Genomic DNA, 19,520 nt, shown 5'->3' with positions numbered 1-19,520 from the left:
TAACGTAATGGAAAAAGGATAACAAGGTAGGAAAAGTACAATTTCAGGGAAATAATTACAAGTCATTTCTTCTCCTTTGAAAATTTAGTTGCTGTAAAGCATTAATTAGTATATAAAATCATAATTGGAAAATCATGATGCCTTTGCAGAAATTCCTGGCCATGGCCTTTGGAATTTTACTAGGATGATTATATTAGCACTGCCTACATGGAACCCATCATGAAAAGTAAAAGCCTGCATAGCATTAAGACTTAATAAGATGCAGAGCATAGCATGTTTCCTAGCATGTTTTAAAACTAATTGTGTCCTCTAAACGATTTTTGTGTGAATTACAGCGTTTAACTTTCTACGTTGCCCAGTGGAACCCCAACTTCCTTCTGATTTGACCCATAGTGGGCTGGTAGAAGTTAGGTGAGGCAGGAGAATATGATATGGATTAAAATCTCATATAATTAAGATTAGCCAAGTTTCTTATGTAATGCTTACAACAACCTGCTGCTATTTATTTCAAAGATCTTTTATTATTTAATATTATTTATAAGTTTACGTTTTGTAGATGAGGAAGCTAATCTATTGAAAATAGGCCACTTGAGTATACTTGAAGACCCCAATACAACCACCTGCTTCTCTCCCATATACTCTAGCAAGAAAATAAGAGCAGCCAATAAGTTGATTAGCCTCTGTTAGGTAAGACTCCAACTTGAGCTTGGCCAACATGTACGACACTCAACTTGTGGTGAAGTTGTGGGTATTTCTCAATTTTTATGAAAGTCATAAGCCACTAAACAAGTTGATGCAATGATGATGTGTTGGTAAAGTTATTTGCATTCATACATGAGATCTAGGTCCGAAACTTTCTCATTCAAGAACTTAGACACCCATCCATCCTATTTTTTTTTATAAAAAAAATACCTCTAAAATGTTAAAACATTTCATATATTATTAATTCGATCAAAGCCTTCCTTGAAATGCTCATTTGTCTTAAAACCCATACCAAGTACCATAAGAAATAATAATTTTTGAGAGGTTAATTTCTAAAGATGGATAATATCTGTAACTATTTATCATCCACAACAATTCTATGCAGTCTTGCCCAAATTCCAGCTAGCCTATAGTGTTTATTATATTATGTAAATTTCCGACTCGAGAACCCTAGGTCCATCAAGGATTACTGCTGCAGGAAGTTTCTAAACTCCACCATTTCCCATTTTTCAACAAATTGTGGGCATCTTTGTTTCTCATTGACTTTTATCCCAGATGTACTTGTCTTCAGCCATAACCATAGAAAGATGAAGATCACCAACCCTACATGTTAGGATATACCGACCGACCGACCGACCGGCCGACCGACCGACCGACTGACCGGCCGACCGACCGAACCGGCCGACCAACCGATCGATCGATTGAAGGTACGTCGGTCGGACAGACCCTTTCTGCCCTACCGACTGACTGCACCAGGGGATCCGGTGCCCGACTCCCCCGACGTATCCGACTGACCACAGGAGGAGTCTGATTTATGTCACAAATTGACATAAAAAGTATCAATTAATATCTAAATTATCTAACTTTATTAGGAAATTGATACTTGTTATTATATTTTGCAGAAGAAGAGGTCATCAATAGAAAGAACAAGGAAAGAGGATTCTAACGGCGCAAATTTTACGCAAAACGGAGTTTAATTGACCCAAGAATTGAAGAATGAAGAAAGAAGACTCAATTGGGTCAAATCCGAGTCAAATCAGGTCAAAATTGATCAAAAATCAACTGATTTGATGATCTGGTTAGCCGCGTGGTCCACAGCAACAGGCGCCTGGACAATGGACCCATCGGCGCACCATAAACCAGCCAATCAGCGAGTCTCGGCTCACCGCAATGCATCGCGAGCCCGATCCATGCGCGCGGTCCAGAGCTCATGAGGAGAGAGAAGAAGGTCCCAAGGGCAACCTGATAACTTCACATCACTCGATGGTCCGATCTTCTCTGATCAAGATCCAACGCTCCACATTTTTGTGCCATCGGACGGCCACCATCGCAGCCGGTCAAGATCCAACCGTAATTAAGGCAATTGCAAGAATTAATAAACACTAGGACAACACGGGATCCTTCTGCAGCGCGATCCAACGGACGAAATCTTCCAGCACCTTGATCGGACGGTCCGCGACGTATCCGACCTGATCCTATCTCTGCAGCGCGATCCAACGGCAGCGCTTCACCCAGATCGTGATCCGACGGCCCAGAATCGCTCCCGGCTTGATTTATTAGATGAATTGGGTCCTTTAGATGAAGATCGGACGGCTGAAATAATTTCTAGGATTTCTTGATGGATTTAAGTACTTTTTGAGTGAGATTTGAGCCCCTAAACCCTCCTAACAGCCCTCTAAAATCTCTTAGTCCCACATCTAAAGTTTTGAAAACCTTATAACCCCCAAATGCCTATAAAAAGCCCCCAAAGGCCCTTGTTTTAATGATTTTTTCCTTCCGATCAAGCTTGTAACCCTAGATAGTGGGGTTTTTAGCTTTCTTCTCAAGCCTCGAGCTTTGAGATTTTTGTAATAAATTTTTTTTTTATAAAATCTTATTTTTATACAATTTTATCTCTTTACATTATGCAATTTATTTTTCTTGCAATTAGGATAGTTTAATTTATGCAATTTAATTTTATGCAATTAGGTTAGTTTAAATTATGCAGTTTAAATTTATGCAATTAGGATAGTTTAATTTATGAAATTAGGGTAGTTTATTTTTCTGTATTTAAATTTTGCAAGTAGATTTAGATCATGTCAAGCTAAGCATCCCTTCTAGGGTTTGTGATGAAGCTAGATCATGAGTAGGGGTTTTACATAGAGTTTTTTCTTTTTCTTAGGATTTCTTTTTCTTCCTCTTTTGTCAAGAATTTTTGATGAACTACAGTTGGATCAGAGTCCCTTCATAGTTCATGCTTGATTCAGTGCGTAGGAGGAGAAAATCCTAAGGGATCCTAGTTACTACTCTCCTGTAAAGAATCTTGATGGGTTATCGTTGGGCCTTAGTCCCTTCATAATCTATGCTTGGGAAAGACAAGAGGAGTAGTCGTTAGGATCAATAAGAAAAATTCTAGGTAGAATTCCCTAATCTAGATCTAGTGGATTCAAAAACCCTAGATCCTTAGTCTTATTGTCTTTAGCAAACAACTTTCGATTTCGATTTTCGTTAAAGCTCGCTTGAGCATAGATTTGAAAATCGTTTTTAAACCAAGTCTCTGTGGGATTGACCCGTACTCGCTGGTCGTGCTACTCTGCACACTGTGCGCTTGCGGTTTTATTTATAAATTTTAAGATTTGCACATCATAGTCCGAAGCTCTACCCGGCGCCCCTCGGCTGACCACCGACCCAAGGTCGGACGGCTCCTCCAGGCGTCGTACTACCGCCAGAGGCTGTCAGTCCTGACAGCGACGCTACCGCCTAGCGGCATTATCCCGCCTATGGCATGGTCAACCCTAGCGATTTGACGGCCCCACGGCGAGTTGACATCTTTACGGCGACTCTGACATCCTACAGTGAATTGACAATTCCTTAATTGTCCGCGTCATTAATGACGGCGCCATACCACGCTCCACCATATATATCGGGGAAGGCAACAGTGCTGGGGGGTCCCGAAAACTTTCAGGCTTGCTCCTTCTCTTTCTCTCTCTCGATTGAGCTCTCTGTCTTCATTTCACTGTTGCCCAGTCTCCTCTCTGACTTGACCGTCGGAGGGTCCCCGTCGGAGCCGCCTCCGGTCAGTGTGGACTTTCTTTTTGCAGGCGCTCGTTCCCGACGACCAGGCGACGAGGGGATTGGCCGCAACAGATTGGCGCGCCAGGAAGGGGTCCAGGATGTTGCGGTAAATTCAAGATGACAAAGATGAGAGCTCAGCGATCGAGGGTCACCGGGTCAGCGAGACGCTCTTCCCGTCGGGAAGAAACCTCTCCCCCACCCTCCGCGGCGGAACCCAGCTCACCGCACCCCACGGTAACCACGGAGGCGCAGATCGCGGTGATCGTACGACAGATGACCGTGCTGACGGACGCGGTCAAGAGCCTTCAGCAACAGTCGGCCCAGCTGTCGCCATCGCCGGCCGGACAACCGACGGCACGTCCGATGCCCTCCAGGAGCAGCCGCCAACGCCCGCATCGATCTCCGTCGCCTCCGCAGGAGCACCTGCCGCGGTGCTCCCGCGGAGAGGAGGAGGGGCAGCCGCGGCGTGACACCCATCGGCCCCGACGGCTTTCTCCCTCCCAACTAGAACGAGCGAGGAAGGAGAAGCGCCCACGAACGCCGTCCGCCTCTCTCTCGGACTCTTCCGGAGACTCCACTCCCGGGGTCTCCCAGCACTGACGGATCGACGACTACGAACGCAGGTTCGACGAGATCGATCATCGGCTTGCCCAGTTGCAGATGGACGGACAGAAGTCTTCAAACGATGTCGACTTTCAGACCGCCCAACCTCTCTCCCGACTCATTCTCGACGAACCGATCCCCGGTCGGTTCAAGATGCCGCACGTGGAACCTTACGACGGCTCCACCGACCCAATCGACCACCTGGAGAGCTACAAAGCTCTCATGATGATTCAGGGGGCAATCGATGCTCTCTTTTGCATCGGCTTCCCCGTCATGCTCCGCAAAGCTGTCAGGGCCTGGTACTCCGATCTTCGATCGGGAAGTATCCACTCCTTCGGACAGCTCGAGCACTCTTTCGTGGCTCACTTCAGCACCAGTCGGAAGCCGCCGCGAACGTCGGATAGCATTTTCTCCTTCAAATAGAGAGAAAATAAGACGCTCCGATACTTTATGATGCGATTCAACGCGGCCACGCTCGAGGTTCGGGACCTCAATGAGGATATGGCCATCTCGGCCATAAAACGGGGACTGAGGGCATCCCGATTCACTTACTCCCTAAACAAAACCCTCTCCCGAACGTATGCCGAACTATTGGAGCGCGCGTACAAGTACATGCGAGCGGACGAAGGAGCCTCCGACCGGTGCTCGACCGAGTTCAAAAGCCCGAAGGAAAAGCGGAGGAAGGGTCGGGACACCGCCGACCCTAGCAGGCCTCCGACCGTCGGTCGGGTCTCGCCTCTGCGACGAAATCAGAAGTCACCCCGACGGCAAACTCCAAGGCTGACACGCCCCAGGTATGACTCCTATACTCCTCTCTTTGCTCTCCGTGCACAGATTTTGATGGAGATCGAGGGGGAACAATACCTGCGACGGCCTCCGCCTCTGAAGGCAAAAGGCCTCGACCGACGGAAGTACTGCCGGTTCCACCGGGGCCACGGCCACAATACCGAGCAATGCATCCAGCTTAAGGATGAGATCGAAGCTCTCATCCACCGAGGATATCTCGATAAATTTTGGAGGAATCCGCCGACTCAACCCGTTGCTGACCGACGACCCCAGCCGACTGAAGAAGCGGTGACTAATCAGCCCACGGCCGGGGTCATTAATATGATTTCCAAACGACTAGGCCCGGGGGCGTCTGCTGGGGGGGAGCCGACGAAAAAGCCACGCCCGGACGATGCGATCACTTTTACAGAAGAAGATGTTCGGGACATCCAAACTCTCCACGATGATGCTGTTGTTGTCTCGACAACAATAGCCAATTATGATGTAAAAATTTTTTTTGTGGATAATGGAAGTTCAACGAACGTTTTATTTTACTCGACTTTCTCCCAGATGCGACTATCAATCGACCGACTCAAGAGGGTCCCTACACCCTTGGTAGGCTTCGCAGGCGACGCCGTCACAACAGAAGGGGAAGTCACCCTGCCCGTGATGGTCGGCATCGAACCACGGCAAAGCACGGTCCATTTGACTTTCACGGTCGTCCAGGTGCCTTCGACCTACAACGCCATACTCGGAAGGCCCGGACTAAATGCCCTGAAAGCGATCGTTTCGACGTATCACCTTCTGGTTCGGTTCCCAACCAAATACGGAGTCGGAGAGATGCACGGAGATCAACAGCTCGTCCGTCGATGCTTCCAGATCTCCGCCCAAGGTAATGAGCAGAAGGACTCCCTGACGATCGACAAACTGGACCAACGGGAGGAGGAAGAACGGGGTTCACCGGCCGAACAGCTCGTTCCCATCTCGATAGCAAAAAATCCCGACCGACAGGTGTGGGTCGGGTCTCAGCTACCCGACCCAGAACGACGGCGGCTGACGGAGCTGCTGAAGGCCAACGCCGACATATTTGCTTGGTCGGCAGCAGATATGCCGGGCATCCCTCCGGAGACAATAACGCACCGACTCAACGTTGACCCGACGGTGAGGCCGATGAGGCAGAAGAAAAGGTCTTTTGCTCCTGAAAGACAGAAGGCCATCGATGAAGAGGTAGACAAGCTACTCGAAACGGGCTTCATCAGAGAAGCTACGTATCCCGAGTGGCTCACCAATGTTGTCATGGTCAAGAAGGCCAGCGAAAAGTGGAGAATTTGTATTGACTACACCGACTTGAATCGAGCCTGTCTGAAGGACAGCTTTCCACTTCCAAAGATCGACCAGCTGGTGGATGCGACGTCCGGATTTCAACTACTCAGCTTCATGGACGCCTTCATCGGGTACAATCAGATTTGGATGGCATCTGAAGACGAGGAGCACACTGCCTTCGTGACCCCCAAGGGCCTCTACTGCTACCGAGTAATGCCCTTCGGGTTGAAAAATACTGGCGCCACCTACCAACGACTCGTCAACAAGGTCTTCAAAGACCAGATCGGGCGCAACATGGAAGTATATGTCGACGACATGCTGGTGAAAAATGCGCGGATTTCGGATCATGTCCGGGATCTTGAAGAAGCTTTCCGCACTCTGCGATGACACCGGATGAAGCTGAACCCGACCAAGTGCGCCTTCGGAGTAACCTCGGGGAAGTTCCTCGGATTCCTCATCTCGCAACGAGGAATCGAGGCCAACTCCGAGAAAATCAAGGCCATCATCGACATGCGGCATCCGAACACCAAGAAGGAAGTCCAGCAGCTGAACGGAAGAATCGTTGTCCTCAGTCGGTTCATTTCTCGGTCGGCTGAAAGATGCCTCCCGTTCTTCAAAACCTTACGGTAGGCCAAGCAGTTCTCTTGGCCGAACGAGTGCCGGCAGGCTTTCGAGGAACTAAAGAAGTATCTCACTTCTCCGCCACTCCTTGTGAGACCGGAGGTCGGGGAGGTCCTGTACCTCTACTTGGCCACTTCTCCGGAGGCGGTTAGTTCTGTGCTCGTCCTGGAGAACGAGAACCGGGTTCATCAACCAATATATTATGTCAGCAAGGTGCTCCACGAAGCTGAGACTCGGTACTCAAGGGTAGAGAAAATGATTTTCGCTCTGGTCATTTCGGCACAGCGACTCCGTCCGTACTTTCAAGCACACGCCATTGTGGTCCTCACCGACCAGCCCCTGAGGGCCATCTTGCACCGCCCTAACACATTAGGACGGTTGGCGAAATGGGCTGTGAGACTGGACGAATTCGACATCCAGTACCGGCCACGACCCGCCCTCAAAGCTCAGATTCTGGCCGACTTCATCGCCGAATGCCCGACGATCGACCTACCATCGGGGGAGGGGGACCCCGTGGAGGTCGGGACTTCCGACTGTGACCCCGATCCGACCTGGGTATTGCACATAGATGGGGCTTCCAACGCTCAAGGGAGCGGGGCCGGTTTCCTACTTACCAACTTGGAGGGAGCGGTCACTGAACACGTCCTCCGATTCGACTTCAAGGCCTCCAACAATCAGACCAAGTACGAAGCGCTCGTCGTGGGGTTGAAATTAGCACTGGAGCTCGGGATAGACCGTCTCAAAGTCTTTTCCGACTTCCAACTGATCGTCGGACAGACTAAAGGCGAGTTCGAAACTCGAGATCCGACCATGACCAAATACCACCGAAAGGTGAAAGATCTCGTAGCATCCTTCGGGTACTTCGGGATCTCCCACATCCCCAGGACGGAAAATGCTCGGGCCGACGCGCTCTCCCGGCTCGCGACGTCCGACTATGGCACCTTGGGCCGGACCTTCGTGCAAAATCTTGAGCGACCGAGTATCGACGAAGTCGAGGAGGTACTACAATTAGCGGCAGGGCAGAGCTGGATGGACCCGATCACTCGGTATCTGATCGATGGATCTGTACCCGAAGACCCTGCGGAAGCCAAACGACTTCGGTGGGCGGCTTCCCAGTACGTGATTATCCACGGCCGACTGTACAAAAGGTCGTTCTTCCTTCCCTTACTCATGTGTTTGGGACCGACCGACGCAGATTATGCCCTCCGAGAAGTGCACGAAGGGATCTGCGGGAGTCACTTAGGGGGTAAATCCTTGGCCTACAAGATCCTGCGGCAGAGTTACTATTAGCCCACCATGAGGAAGGACGCGACTGAGTTGGTCCAGAGGTGTGAACCATGCCAAAAGTATGCCAACCTACAACACCGACCGGCCAGCCAGATCACCCCTATTGTCGCTCCATGGCCCTTCGCTCAGTGGGGGGTCGACATTCTCGATCCTTTCCCTCCAGCATCAGGCCAAAGAAAGTTCATAGTCGTCATCATCAACTACTTCACCAAGTGGGTGGAGGCCGAGCCTCTGGCGCAGATTACCGAGCGGAAGATGGAGGACTTCGTCCAAAAATCCATCATCTTCAGGTTCGGATTGTCGTATACCATTATTACCGACAACGGACGATAATTCGACAATCAAGACTTTAGAGACTTCTGCGCGAGGTTTTACATCACGCACCGACTGACTTCAGTCGGACACCCGCAGTCCAATGGCGAAGTCGAGGTGACCAACCGGACCATACTACACGGGCTCAAAACTCGACTAAATGAAGCCAAAGGCCTCTAGGTCGACGAGCTGGGTTCCGTTCTGTGGGCTTACCGAACGATCCCCCGCGTTCCGATCGGAGAGTCGTCTTTTAGCTTGGCCTATGGGACGGAGGCGATGATACCACTCGAGATTGGGCTGCCATCCACCAGGGTCAAGCGGTATCAAGAGCCGGACAACTCTGATTGCCGGAGATCCGACCTAGACCTCCTCCCCGAGCTACGAAACCAGGCCCAACTTCGTATGGCTTCATACCGACAGAGGATAGCTCGGTACTACAATGCCAAGGTCAAGCCAAAGCTTTTCAGGCCTGGGGACTTGGTCCTGAGAAAGGCGGAAGTCTCGAAGCCCCTAGACCATGGGAAGCTGGCTCCGAACTGGGAAGGGCCCTACATGGTGGCGGACACCTACGGGCCAAGGGCTTATCGACTAAAAACTTTGGAAGGGAAATCTATTTCCCGGACCTGGAATGCCGACAATTTGAAGTTGTATCACCAATGAACCTCGTACCTATTCATTTGGAATGTAAAATCGGTTCCAAGGTTCGAAATTTTCCCTCTTCGACTGGCGATCGGCGCTCGGCAAAAAGCCCGAGTCCCGACGTCCCGGCTCGGACTTAATGTCCATGTGGAACCGACGGCCTGATCGCCGACGACACATCGGACACTCACGAGGGCCGAATCGCCCACAACAACGGGAGTTAGCGCTCCTTCTACGGTCGAACTTTCGGGCTAAACGATCGGCTAACCTGCCGGCTAAACTCCGACCACAGAAAGGCGTAACGCCTACGCGGCCGACGTCGCGACTTACCGATCGAGCTACGGTCGGTCGAAGGATATTCGGCTTACCACCGTCTATCATGCGAAGCGACCATCATCGCATTCATGACTCACCGACCGAGATACAGACGGTCGGGGGATATTCGGCTTACCATCGATTGTCACACGGCACCGTACAACTGCTCGACCGAAGTCTGGGGAGGGAAACTCGACTTACCATCACCTTCCCGACCAGACGCGTCGACTGCGTGCGACAATATAGCAGACGCAGTCTGACCGATCACGTCGAACGACAATCGGGTCATCGGGATGTGCCCAAAGGCCGATCGATTTTCTTCCCTACAAGCGACCTTCGACTCCGCCAGGGCGACCGACTCAGCGCGCTCGTGCCTTAAAGTCGGTCGACCCCCGACCCATGCCAGGACGACGTACGTTTGATTCTGGCGTTTGGTTCGCGGCCTAACGGTGGACGTTCGATCTAGGTCCTAAAACGGGCGATCGGTGGTCGGGGTTTCGTCCTGCTTATCGCACACTTAACCGCCGACTATCTCAGCTAACGACCCGGGGTGACGATTGGGTGCCCTAATACGGCATGCCAAGGCTGCTCCCTCCAACCTCAGGACCCCGCGATTACAAGCACATCCCAGTAGGCAGGAAAAGGGAGTCGAAAGAGAAACTAAAAAATTCTTAAGTTCATTCGATTACAAAATCAGGCCGAAGCCCGGTTACAAGTGTTCTAAGAAAAACAAAAATAATAAAAGAGGATGAGGCCATGATCATCCTTCCGAGTCAATCCCCTCGACCGACGGAAGCTCGGGGATGACCGGCGTGACCACCGCGATCGGCACTGGGTCGACGGCCGAAACAAGATCGTCGGTCGACGACGGACTGGCGGTCGGCGCCGGGTCACGAGTCGCGGCCTGGGCGGAGGTCACGGCCGTCTCTCCCTTGGCAATCTGTTCCTGGACGGCCTCTCCCGCCATGGTGACGCCTCCCGACGACGGGTCGGCCATCTCTTTCGTGGCTTGGTCCTCGACTCCCGGCGGGACGATGCCGTTGAGATCCAGCTCTGGGTACAGGGCTTGGACCGTGTCCCGACCATCCTCGTACCCCACCCGGTACGACGCGAAGCCGGACTCCAATAGCTCCTCTCGGTACTGGTCGGTGCCACGAAAGTCGTCCACCGCCCGACTCGCCGACTCCTTCGCCGACCTTGCTTCCGCCCGACCGAGAGAGTCCTTCGCCGACTCCGCCTCTGCCTTCGCTATGTCAGCGTCGGCCTGGGCGATCGACAGGTCCTCCTCAGCCTTGGCGAGCTTCTCCAGGCTGACCCGGAGCTGCTCGCATTCGCCCTCGAGTTCGACGGCGATGCCGTCCCGCTCGCGCCGCAGACGGTGCGCAGTCCGACCCTTGCGTTTGGCTTCTTTTCGGGCCGACTTGAGCTCGGACCCGAGATGAGAGACCTCGTCCACCAACTTCGCCTCCCGGTCGGTCGACTGCTTCAGGTGTTCGACCAGTATTGCCCGGTCGGCTTCGACGGCCACCGCCCTATCCTTCCAAGCCGCCCGGACGTTTCCGAACCTCCGGTACCCGGCTTCAAGTTCGGACATGGTATAGATCAGCTGCGAACGCAGGCACTACGTCAGGAAAATGAAATAATGAAGACACTAAGGAAAAGGGAGGCGAAGTAGAACTTACCCCGACCATGGTCGGGTAAAACGAAGATAGCATCTCGGTCACTTGCCGAGACCTCAGCACCTCCATGTCGGCTGGGAGGAGGATCCCCTGGCACAGCCTCCTAGCCAGGTTGTGGTCGGCCAGCGCCGACGCTCCTTCGGGGAACTGAGCGCTGTACGGCACAGTGCTACTCCCCGACCTTGTGTCGTCAGCGGGGTCCATCGGGGCTTTCCCCCGATCGGCCACCCCAGCCAGCAGATCCGATAAGGAGGGGATGCTCGAGTTTGACGCGGCACCCCCCGTTGTAACTGCAGATGCCGTCGGATGGTGTTCGGGTTTCCGAACGGCATCCGACGCCACACCCGCCGGCGAAGCCGCCGATGTCCCATCAGCCGCTTCCTCCGCCGGCCGCTCCTCCGGTTGCACCGCCGGAGCTGCGAGTGCGATCACCGGCTCTGACTGGTCGGTCGTCAATGCCTCGACGGTCGGCGCTACTGTGGAGGGTTTCTTCGGCGGTCGTGAAGGTCCAGCCCCCGATGCCGGCCTCTTCCTCGCCGCATACTGTCGGATTTCAACGTCGATCGGCCTCATCCTCGGCGGTGTCCCTGCGATACCGACAGAAATATTAATATAGGCACTAGAATGAAGGCCAAATAAAAAGACAACCGATGGATCGGGCGATACCTAGACGGGGGACCAAGCTCAGGCCAGCGTCATAGAGGGCTTGTTCGGTAACAAGCTCCATCTGCTTCAGGACCGACATGTCCTTGAGTCGGTGGAAGTCCTCCCGGTCGTCCGCCTCCACCCGGCTGTTCTCGTTCGCCTCGGTTCGGGGCACGCCCTAGTGAGTAGGGAAGCCCCAGGGAGGAGAAGATGAAACAAAGAAAAACTGGTTCTTCCACCCGTGGATGGACGATGGAAGGCCAGTGATGAAGGAAAGACCCTTCCGGAGGTTGAAGAGCCACCACCCTCGGGCCTTAGGGTGGGGTCGGAGGACAAAAAATACCCGAAAGAGAGAGATACGTGGGTTGATCAGCAGAAGCTGACACAACAAGGCGAAGCTGATTATTAGCCGGACAGAGTTCGGCGTCAGTTGCGTCGGACAAAGTCCGTAATAATTCAGCAGATTCTGGACGAACTCCAGAATCGGAAGCCGAAGACCCGCACGGAGATCCTCGACGTACAGTGCCACCTGGTCCGACGGAGGGTTGTTGACTCGACCGCCGACCTCGGGGGCGAAAAGTTGGAACTGCTCCGGGATACGATACTGATCCCGAAGCCGATCAACGTTCGGCCCCGAAAGCGAGAAAACCTCAACTTCCGGAGTCGACCGAGGGTCATCGGTCGGGTTTCCCGACCGAGCCCCCTGAGATGAGTTTCCGGCCATCGCACCAGAACCAAGAGAAAGACGAGACCAAAGAAGAAGGAGAAGGAAGAAATAAGATTTAAAGGAAAACTACGGCAAAACGGGAAGGAAGCACGAACCCCGGGTAGACCCTTGCGAGAGCGGAAGAGGAGGCAGCTGCCGGCGACGACGGAAGAAGCACTCGGGCAGAGTCTCCGTAGCAAGTCGTTAGGAATGGAGCCTCAAGCGAGTGGCCCTATATATATAGAGCCATTTGATGGCCAAGATGACCCCGCGCCGATCGAGATCCCCCGGATGGGCGACACGTGGCGGCATCCGGACCCTCCCTTCGGCCCGATGGTTCGGCGCGCCCATCCCGGGAAGGCCGCACCGCCTTCATTTAATGCGAAGGACGCCGGTCCAACAACCTCCGACACGTGGCGAAAGGGCCGCGGTTCAGAGTTAAATCGCCCGCGGCGATTCGCGTTCTCGATGGGACGCCTGACAGCGCCCCGCGCTCCCAGAACCGGCGCTGGGCAGCGGTTTGCGTTTCTCAAAAAACGTCGGACACCCGATCGTCTGACACCGAATCATCCGGCGTCTGATCGTCTGACACCGAATCGTCCGACGCCCGATCGTCTGACACCGAATCGTCCGACACCCGATCGCCTGACACCGAATCGTTCGGCACCCGATCGCTGGACATCCGATCGTCTGACACCCGATCGCCTGGCACCAGATTGTTTGACGTCCCATCATCGAACAGCGGGTCGTCTGACGTCGATCTGGCCGGGCCATCTGTCAGTGAGATCGGCAAATTCGGTCCAGGACGCAGCAAAGAATCCACTCCTTTCGCCTGCGTGGTGACGCGGGTTAATGCGACGTCAGGCTCAAGAGTGGGGGGGCAATTGTTGGGATATACCGACCGACCGACCGATCGACCGACCGGCCGACCGACCGATCGACCGACCGAAGGTACGTCGGTCGGGCAGACCCTTTCTGCCCTGCCGACCGGCTGCACCAGGGGATCCGGTGCCCGACTCCCCCGACGTATCCGACTGACCACAGGAGGAGTCCGAAGCTCTCCCCGACGCCCCTCGGCTGACCACCGACCCAAGGTCGGATGGCTCCTCCAGGCACCGTACTACCGCCAGAGGCTGTCAGTCCTGACAGCGGTGCTACCGCCTAGCGGCATTATCCCGCCTATGGCATGGTCAACCCTAGCGATTTAACGGCCCCACGGCGAGTTGACATCTTTACGGCGACTCTGACATCCTACAGTGAATTGACAATTCCTCAATTGTCCGCGCCATTAATGACGGCGCCATACCACGCTCCACCATATATATCGGGGAAGGCAACAGTGCTGGGGGGTCCCGAAAACTTTCAGGCTTGCTCCTTCTCTTTCTCTCTCTCAATTGAGCTCTCTGTCTTCATTTCACTATTGCTCAGTCTCCTCTCTGACTTGACCGTCGGAGGGTCCCCGTCGGAGCCGCCTCCGGTCAGTGTGGACTTTCTTTTTGCAGGTGCTCGTTCCCGGCGATCAGGCGACGAAGGGATTGGCCGCAACACTACATAATTTTGCCCATAATATATAGCATCGAGCGACTACAGTTCTGCGTCTGGGGGAGAGAAAACATGCACCGCAAAAGGCTAGCTAGGTTTGAAGCATGAATAAAGCCAACATTTCCATGGCCCTAGGGTGGCATGTCTCTGATGCCAAGACCCTCCTAAGCACCCCATGGACTTGGTCAATGGAAGAACTATAGAGACGTTTCTAAGGAAAGAACAAAAGTCCTAGTATTTGCAAACGAGCATTTAATTGCATGTAGCCAAGAAGGTTGGCTTAATTAGCCACCCTCAGTGGTTCTACACTAATATCTACATGAAGTTGGGGAATGGGTGCGTGACATACCTCCCTCGAGGCCAGTAGCCAGTAATTCGCCAATGTCCACTTGAGAATCTTCACTAGAAATAGCTTCATTAGTTTTGGGTGGTCCCTACATCTATTTCTTCTTGTATGCATGTATGTATGTATGTATGTGTGTGTGTAAACACATTTTGCTAAAATGAGACATAGAGAAACTGAAAATATAAACAATAGTTATAGAATTGCAAAACTGGGGAAAAGGAGCCACTTCTTCATGGCTTAGAATTGTGTAATCTATCATCCTCGCAATCTGTGGTCTATTCTTTTCATCTCACCATTTCCAGATTTGTAGATAACATGCTATGTATGCACCTGTTATTTCACATTAATGCAATTATTTGTGTTCATCGATTGTTACTTGAATAAAAAGGCGAGATCTAATGATACTTCTTTGAGCCAAAAAATTAATACACTTCAAACACTCAATGTCATTAACTTATTGTCTTCTATCTCAATCAGTTCCAAGACTAGCAACCATATCTTACAAGATGAGAAACATGAGGGAGAATGGATAAATTGTACTGTAAGTTGTAATATCAGAGCCCTTCTCTGAAAAGAGATTCTGAGTCTTTTCTGCCAAATTCTATCCACTGTACTCCTACCAACTCATGCCTATTCCCTTCACCTAACTTGCAAACAAAAGCTTAAACACAATATTTAAAATCCAAACCCTAGAAACTAACAGGTAAAGGTGGATATTGCACATCCAAAACTTCAATGAGCTTCTTTGCTACCGCACTTGCATAAACTGAAGAACCTTCATGGATCTGCATGGGAAACCAATCATCCTTCATTGCCCAAAACAAGAACGCAAGATGGTATATATATGAAGCAAAAAAAGAAGGAAAAAGAAAAGATTATGGAACGGACCTTGGTGTTGAAGATGAAGATGTGAGAATCTCCGATGTTTCCACCTGACAAGTGGAGGAGTTCAAGCTGTAGTTCATCCAGGACCTTCGACACAACAACCAAGCAATTCATCTTCTTACGCTGAGTTAGCTTGATATAAACCTCATCCTCGGTGATGCGGACATCCACAAAGGTCTCCCTAGATTTCCTTTGGATCCATGAGCTTCTCAGAGATCCCCTGAATGCACGATCTCCATCACCCATAAGAGGTTTCATAGAGGAGCTCTCCACATCGCCATCAACTCCATCTCCCATGATCAGTTTCTTGCCCCACTCTCTTCTGTGCCGTTTCTCTGCAACCAGTATCTTGAGCTCCTTGAGTGTTCTTAGCAGCTCATTGACGTAGTCTGTTGCATCGGCGATGATGCTGGCTCTATCTTGCTTCAAATTTAATATATTTTTTGCAAAAAGATGTGAAAAACCAACATCAAAAATAACACAATTTTCTAAGAATTAATGCTAGCAAATAAGTGGAGAACAATTAGAACTCATTCTTAATTTGCATGTGCTAATTGTATTTGGAGAATAGATTGGATGAAGGAGGTGAAAACTTAACATGAAATATTACTTGCAATTTGTGAAAGGGGGAAATCCTACATGTTTAGAATGTAAAATAGAAAATCTATATAGAGCCCATGGGTGAATAGGGTTGAAGCTATAGCTCGTCTCATATACCTTTGTCGAGTTTGGTATCAGTGACTTGAGATCATCGTATTTTTTAGCAATCCTTTCTCTCCTTTGCTTCTCATTTTTCAAGCTTCCAGCCTCTTCCACCTTTATGGAGCCTCCCTTCTTAGAACCTCCCTTCCTTCCTTTCTTATCGGACCGTTGTCTCCCAAGCTGGCCATCATAGCCATCATCCAACCCACCAACAAAAGACCCACCAAACCCCATCGTCCCAGGAAAAAACCCAGTGTCATGGGGCAGTGAGTTGAGGACGTCTTTCACAAGAGATGGCTGGCTGGGGAAATCCAAGTGCACCATCGGATCATGCAAAATGGTCGATCCTGTGGACGTGCTGTCTGGTGGCAGCTCACCGGAGAACATGTCGGCTGTATAGTGGAAGTTCCCAGGATTCAGCATCCCGATCACCAAAGGATTCAAAGGGGTGGTGGGATCAAAGTAGTATTGGTGGTTGTTAGCTTGCATGAGACTTGTGGTAGTGATCTTATCTGCTCTGGGGTCGAGACCTGGCTGGCATTGGAGATCGAGTCCCATGGCAGAGGTGGGGTGGTGAACGTTGGGGTCTTCATGAAGGAATCTGAAAAGCCTCAGATTCTCTTCCATATTGCTCCCGTTGTTGCTGCTGCTGCCCATGAGTGCGAGGTCGGAGTGACTTATGGTATTACTCTGAGAAGGGCCACCAAAAGCTCCTGCTCCTCCTTGGATGCTGATGGCTTCGTTAGGACCGAAGTACTCAGACTGGTGATGCATCTTCTCGGAGTGATGTCCCTTAATTTGTTGGCCTTTCTGATCCACATCAAAAAGGAATCGAAAAACTAAACATATGATGAGAAACTGTTATATAACAAGCAGGAAAAAAAGAGAGCTTTCCAAGATCATAATTTCACAGAATGGATGACTTGTTTAATGAGCTATATAAAGCTTGCAAACCTTTCCTTGGAAGCGCTCTTAGAAGGGAAATCAGAAGGCCAAGTACTGAGGAAAAGGATATGAACCAAAAAGAGTTAGGTTATTTGATCGATAGCTGGGGTGTGCTTGGAAGCATTAAAAGAATTACCGAAGAGCTAAAGCCAAGAAGAGGCCATTTGGGTGATGACAAGGTCTATAATTGGACCTAAATGTTGTGAAGTGGATGAGGCCTGAGGATGGGGAAGGAGAGGGGGGCTCATAATTAAAAGAGGCAAAGTTGATAGAGAGTGCAAGAAAGTTGTTCGTTTCTGGCGGGATGGAAAAAAGAGAAGAAATCTCCTCCCTCCTCTCACCTGAGCCAGGGGAGAGAGAGGAGTTTGTTACTGAGATTCCGTTCTGAGGGGGCCCACCACCTCCTCTTTCCTTTCTTGTGGGTCCCACGTCCGGGTTGCACAATCTTCCGTATTTCTGGTGGTAGTGGTACAAGCCTGAGCATTATTATGGAAAAACTTGGCCCTTTCCCAACCTTTTCGCTATGTATAACTTTTGTAGAAGATAACGGCGAGGAATCTACGCTATGGTTATGGTTTCAGTATTGGACATTGACTCGTATTTAGAGCAAAGAAAGAGGCGCAACCGGCTGTAGGAGTCTAGGACTGAGGGGGTGAATTTGGCAAATATTGGCCCCAGATTATGGCCTCTTGGTGATGAAGGGGTTGTGACATGTATCATAGGCTTTATATGGCTATGGCCCGTGGGTTTATACGCCATGGTGGTTCTTGAAAGGTGATGGAGGCCAGTGAAGGGTATGACATTTTAATTATATTGATCAAGATAAGTGACACAAGAGACCTGGTGTAATCCCTACTATAATAAACCATTACCCAACTTGTTCAGAGATATTGTGCCAACTTTATATATATATAGTCTGGGAGTTAATGTAAAGAAGAGTGATCCTACTACTTCAAATCCTAGAAAGTAGGAAGCTTCCATCAAGTGTTCTCAGTATGACGACAGATTGGTTTTGTTAAATAGTACGTATTGGAGTAACTTGAGCAACCTTTGCCACTGATATGCTGTTCTCCTGTGTGAGGGTTTACAACAAGTAAGAATATTTATCTGTTGTAGTTATGTTATTATTATTTGTTATTTTTATACTTTAATGATAAGGGCGCCACAAAGTGGCGTACAAGTTGAAAGGAAAATACAAGGTTAGAAATTAAGGAGTTGGCTAAAAAGGGAATCTGGAGCCCCTCTCATGCACTTTTAACCCATGGCTTTACTGTTAATGGAATCTTAAGGAAGTTGGGCCATGCATTGGGTATGGCTGTGGTCCATGGCGGAATCCGTATTACTTGAGTTCACTTCAAAACCGAGTCCCTAAGCCACAGGCTTGCCCACTTTAGTATATAAAAGTGTTGCTACTAGTGTATGTCTTCCTTCATCCACAAAGAACCTTTTAAATCAGCTGGATAGTTTCCATGGTAAATATTATACATTTTTTTGTTAAAAAAAAAAAATAAATCTACAATGGGGAATTGATCACTAAAACTTGGGAAACGTATTTTACCAAAGAAAACCGGGAAAAGTGTCAATTTTTCTTTGTTTTGGATAATGCTGAGAATGGACATTGAGATCTATCCATCTATCTATCCATACCTCGTATATCTGAACTTTGATTATGAATCAACTTTGTGTTGCCAGAGTTGCATTCCTCATGGGTATACCATATTAAGAAAAGAGAAGGATAAATGATTCTTTAAAAAAATAGCGTTTTGTTTTTTTGACTGAAAAAAGTTAAGTAATGCGATAATATAATGAGAGAGCACATGTAATCGAACTAATCTATAGGAAAATTACAAAACCACTGGTTTTGTTAGTTGATAATATCACAATATCATTCATTATTTAGCTTTCCCTGTTATAATAATTATTGAATTGTGTTCTGTTTCTATAGCCAAATATGATGGAGAAGAATTAGAAGTCACTTTATCAATATTCAGATATGCATTATTTTTAAGGTTCCAAAATAGAAGTAATATAGCTAAATCACAATAATTACCATTCATTCACCACTAACGGGTCCTAAAATAACGATAAATGTTTCATCAATATACTCATTATCTACAAAGATTCGTATTCTAAAAGAAGTTTACCATGATTGTAACACTTGTCATCACCCAATTGACAACTATTTCCCTTGAAAGACTGCAAATAGGCATCGAGGTGAAAAAATTCGTGTCGTTCTACTTTGGCTAGCTCTAATCTCTTTCTCGCCAAAGTTAATCTATGTTCCTTTTAAAAGACCACATGGGGGAGTTTTCTCTGCTTATTTATTAATTTTTTACTATTAAGTCAAGCTCTAAAATCTATCAAAATTACTATTAGTAGGTTTACATTATGAAGAAGCACACAAAGTGTACAACTAAGGCCTTTCCCTATATCTTTTTTATTCCCTTCT

At 49.6% G+C, this 19,520-nt stretch overlaps 2 protein-coding genes across 2 annotated transcripts; one reads left to right on the top strand and one right to left on the bottom strand.

The window, feature by feature from the left end:
- The first annotated feature begins 3,882 nt into the window (after window positions 1-3,882).
- On the top strand, window positions 3,883-8,368 carry LOC140853653 (uncharacterized). Its single transcript, XM_073248303.1, has 3 exons — window positions 3,883-4,110; window positions 7,078-8,216; window positions 8,347-8,368. Exons 1-3 carry the CDS (start codon window positions 3,883-3,885, stop codon window positions 8,366-8,368), a joined length of 1,389 nt encoding a protein of 462 aa, XP_073104404.1.
- A 6,828-nt stretch (window positions 8,369-15,196) lies between these two features.
- LOC105057381 (transcription factor EAT1-like) lies at window positions 15,197-16,900 on the bottom strand. Its single transcript, XM_010939981.3, has 3 exons — window positions 16,142-16,900; window positions 15,428-15,847; window positions 15,197-15,324 (listed from the first exon to the last, which is right to left on the bottom strand). Exons 1-3 carry the CDS (start codon window positions 16,898-16,900, stop codon window positions 15,229-15,231), a joined length of 1,275 nt encoding a protein of 424 aa, XP_010938283.1. The 3' UTR covers window positions 15,197-15,228.
- Between the last annotated feature and the right edge of the window lie 2,620 nt (window positions 16,901-19,520).

The sequence above is a fragment of the Elaeis guineensis genome, chromosome 14 (assembly GCF_000442705.2).
Source record: "Elaeis guineensis isolate ETL-2024a chromosome 14, EG11, whole genome shotgun sequence".
Classification (NCBI taxonomy): Eukaryota; Viridiplantae; Streptophyta; class Magnoliopsida; order Arecales; family Arecaceae; genus Elaeis; species Elaeis guineensis.
The sequence above is the reverse complement of the archived record's forward strand: the minus strand, read 5'-3'. Positions and strand labels throughout refer to the sequence as shown.

Coding starts and splice junctions, on each gene's coding strand:
- LOC140853653 (XM_073248303.1), top strand. CDS start 3,883: ATGAGAGCTCAGCGATCGAGGGTCACCGGGTCAGCGAGACGCTCTTCC. Junction 4,111..7,077: donor CGCCGGCCGGACAACCGACG/GCACGTCCGATG, acceptor ACCTTACGGTAG/GCCAAGCAGTTCTCTTGGCC. Junction 8,217..8,346: donor CACGGCCGACTGTACAAAAG/GTCGTTCTTCCT, acceptor ATCCTGCGGCAG/AGTTACTATTAGCCCACCAT.
- LOC105057381 (XM_010939981.3), bottom strand. CDS start 16,900: ATGCATCACCAGTCTGAGTACTTCGGTCCTAACGAAGCCATCAGCATC. Junction 15,848..16,141: donor TGATACCAAACTCGACAAAG/GTATATGAGACG, acceptor TTAAATTTGAAG/CAAGATAGAGCCAGCATCAT. Junction 15,325..15,427: donor TCTTCATCTTCAACACCAAG/GTCCGTTCCATA, acceptor TTTCCCATGCAG/ATCCATGAAGGTTCTTCAGT.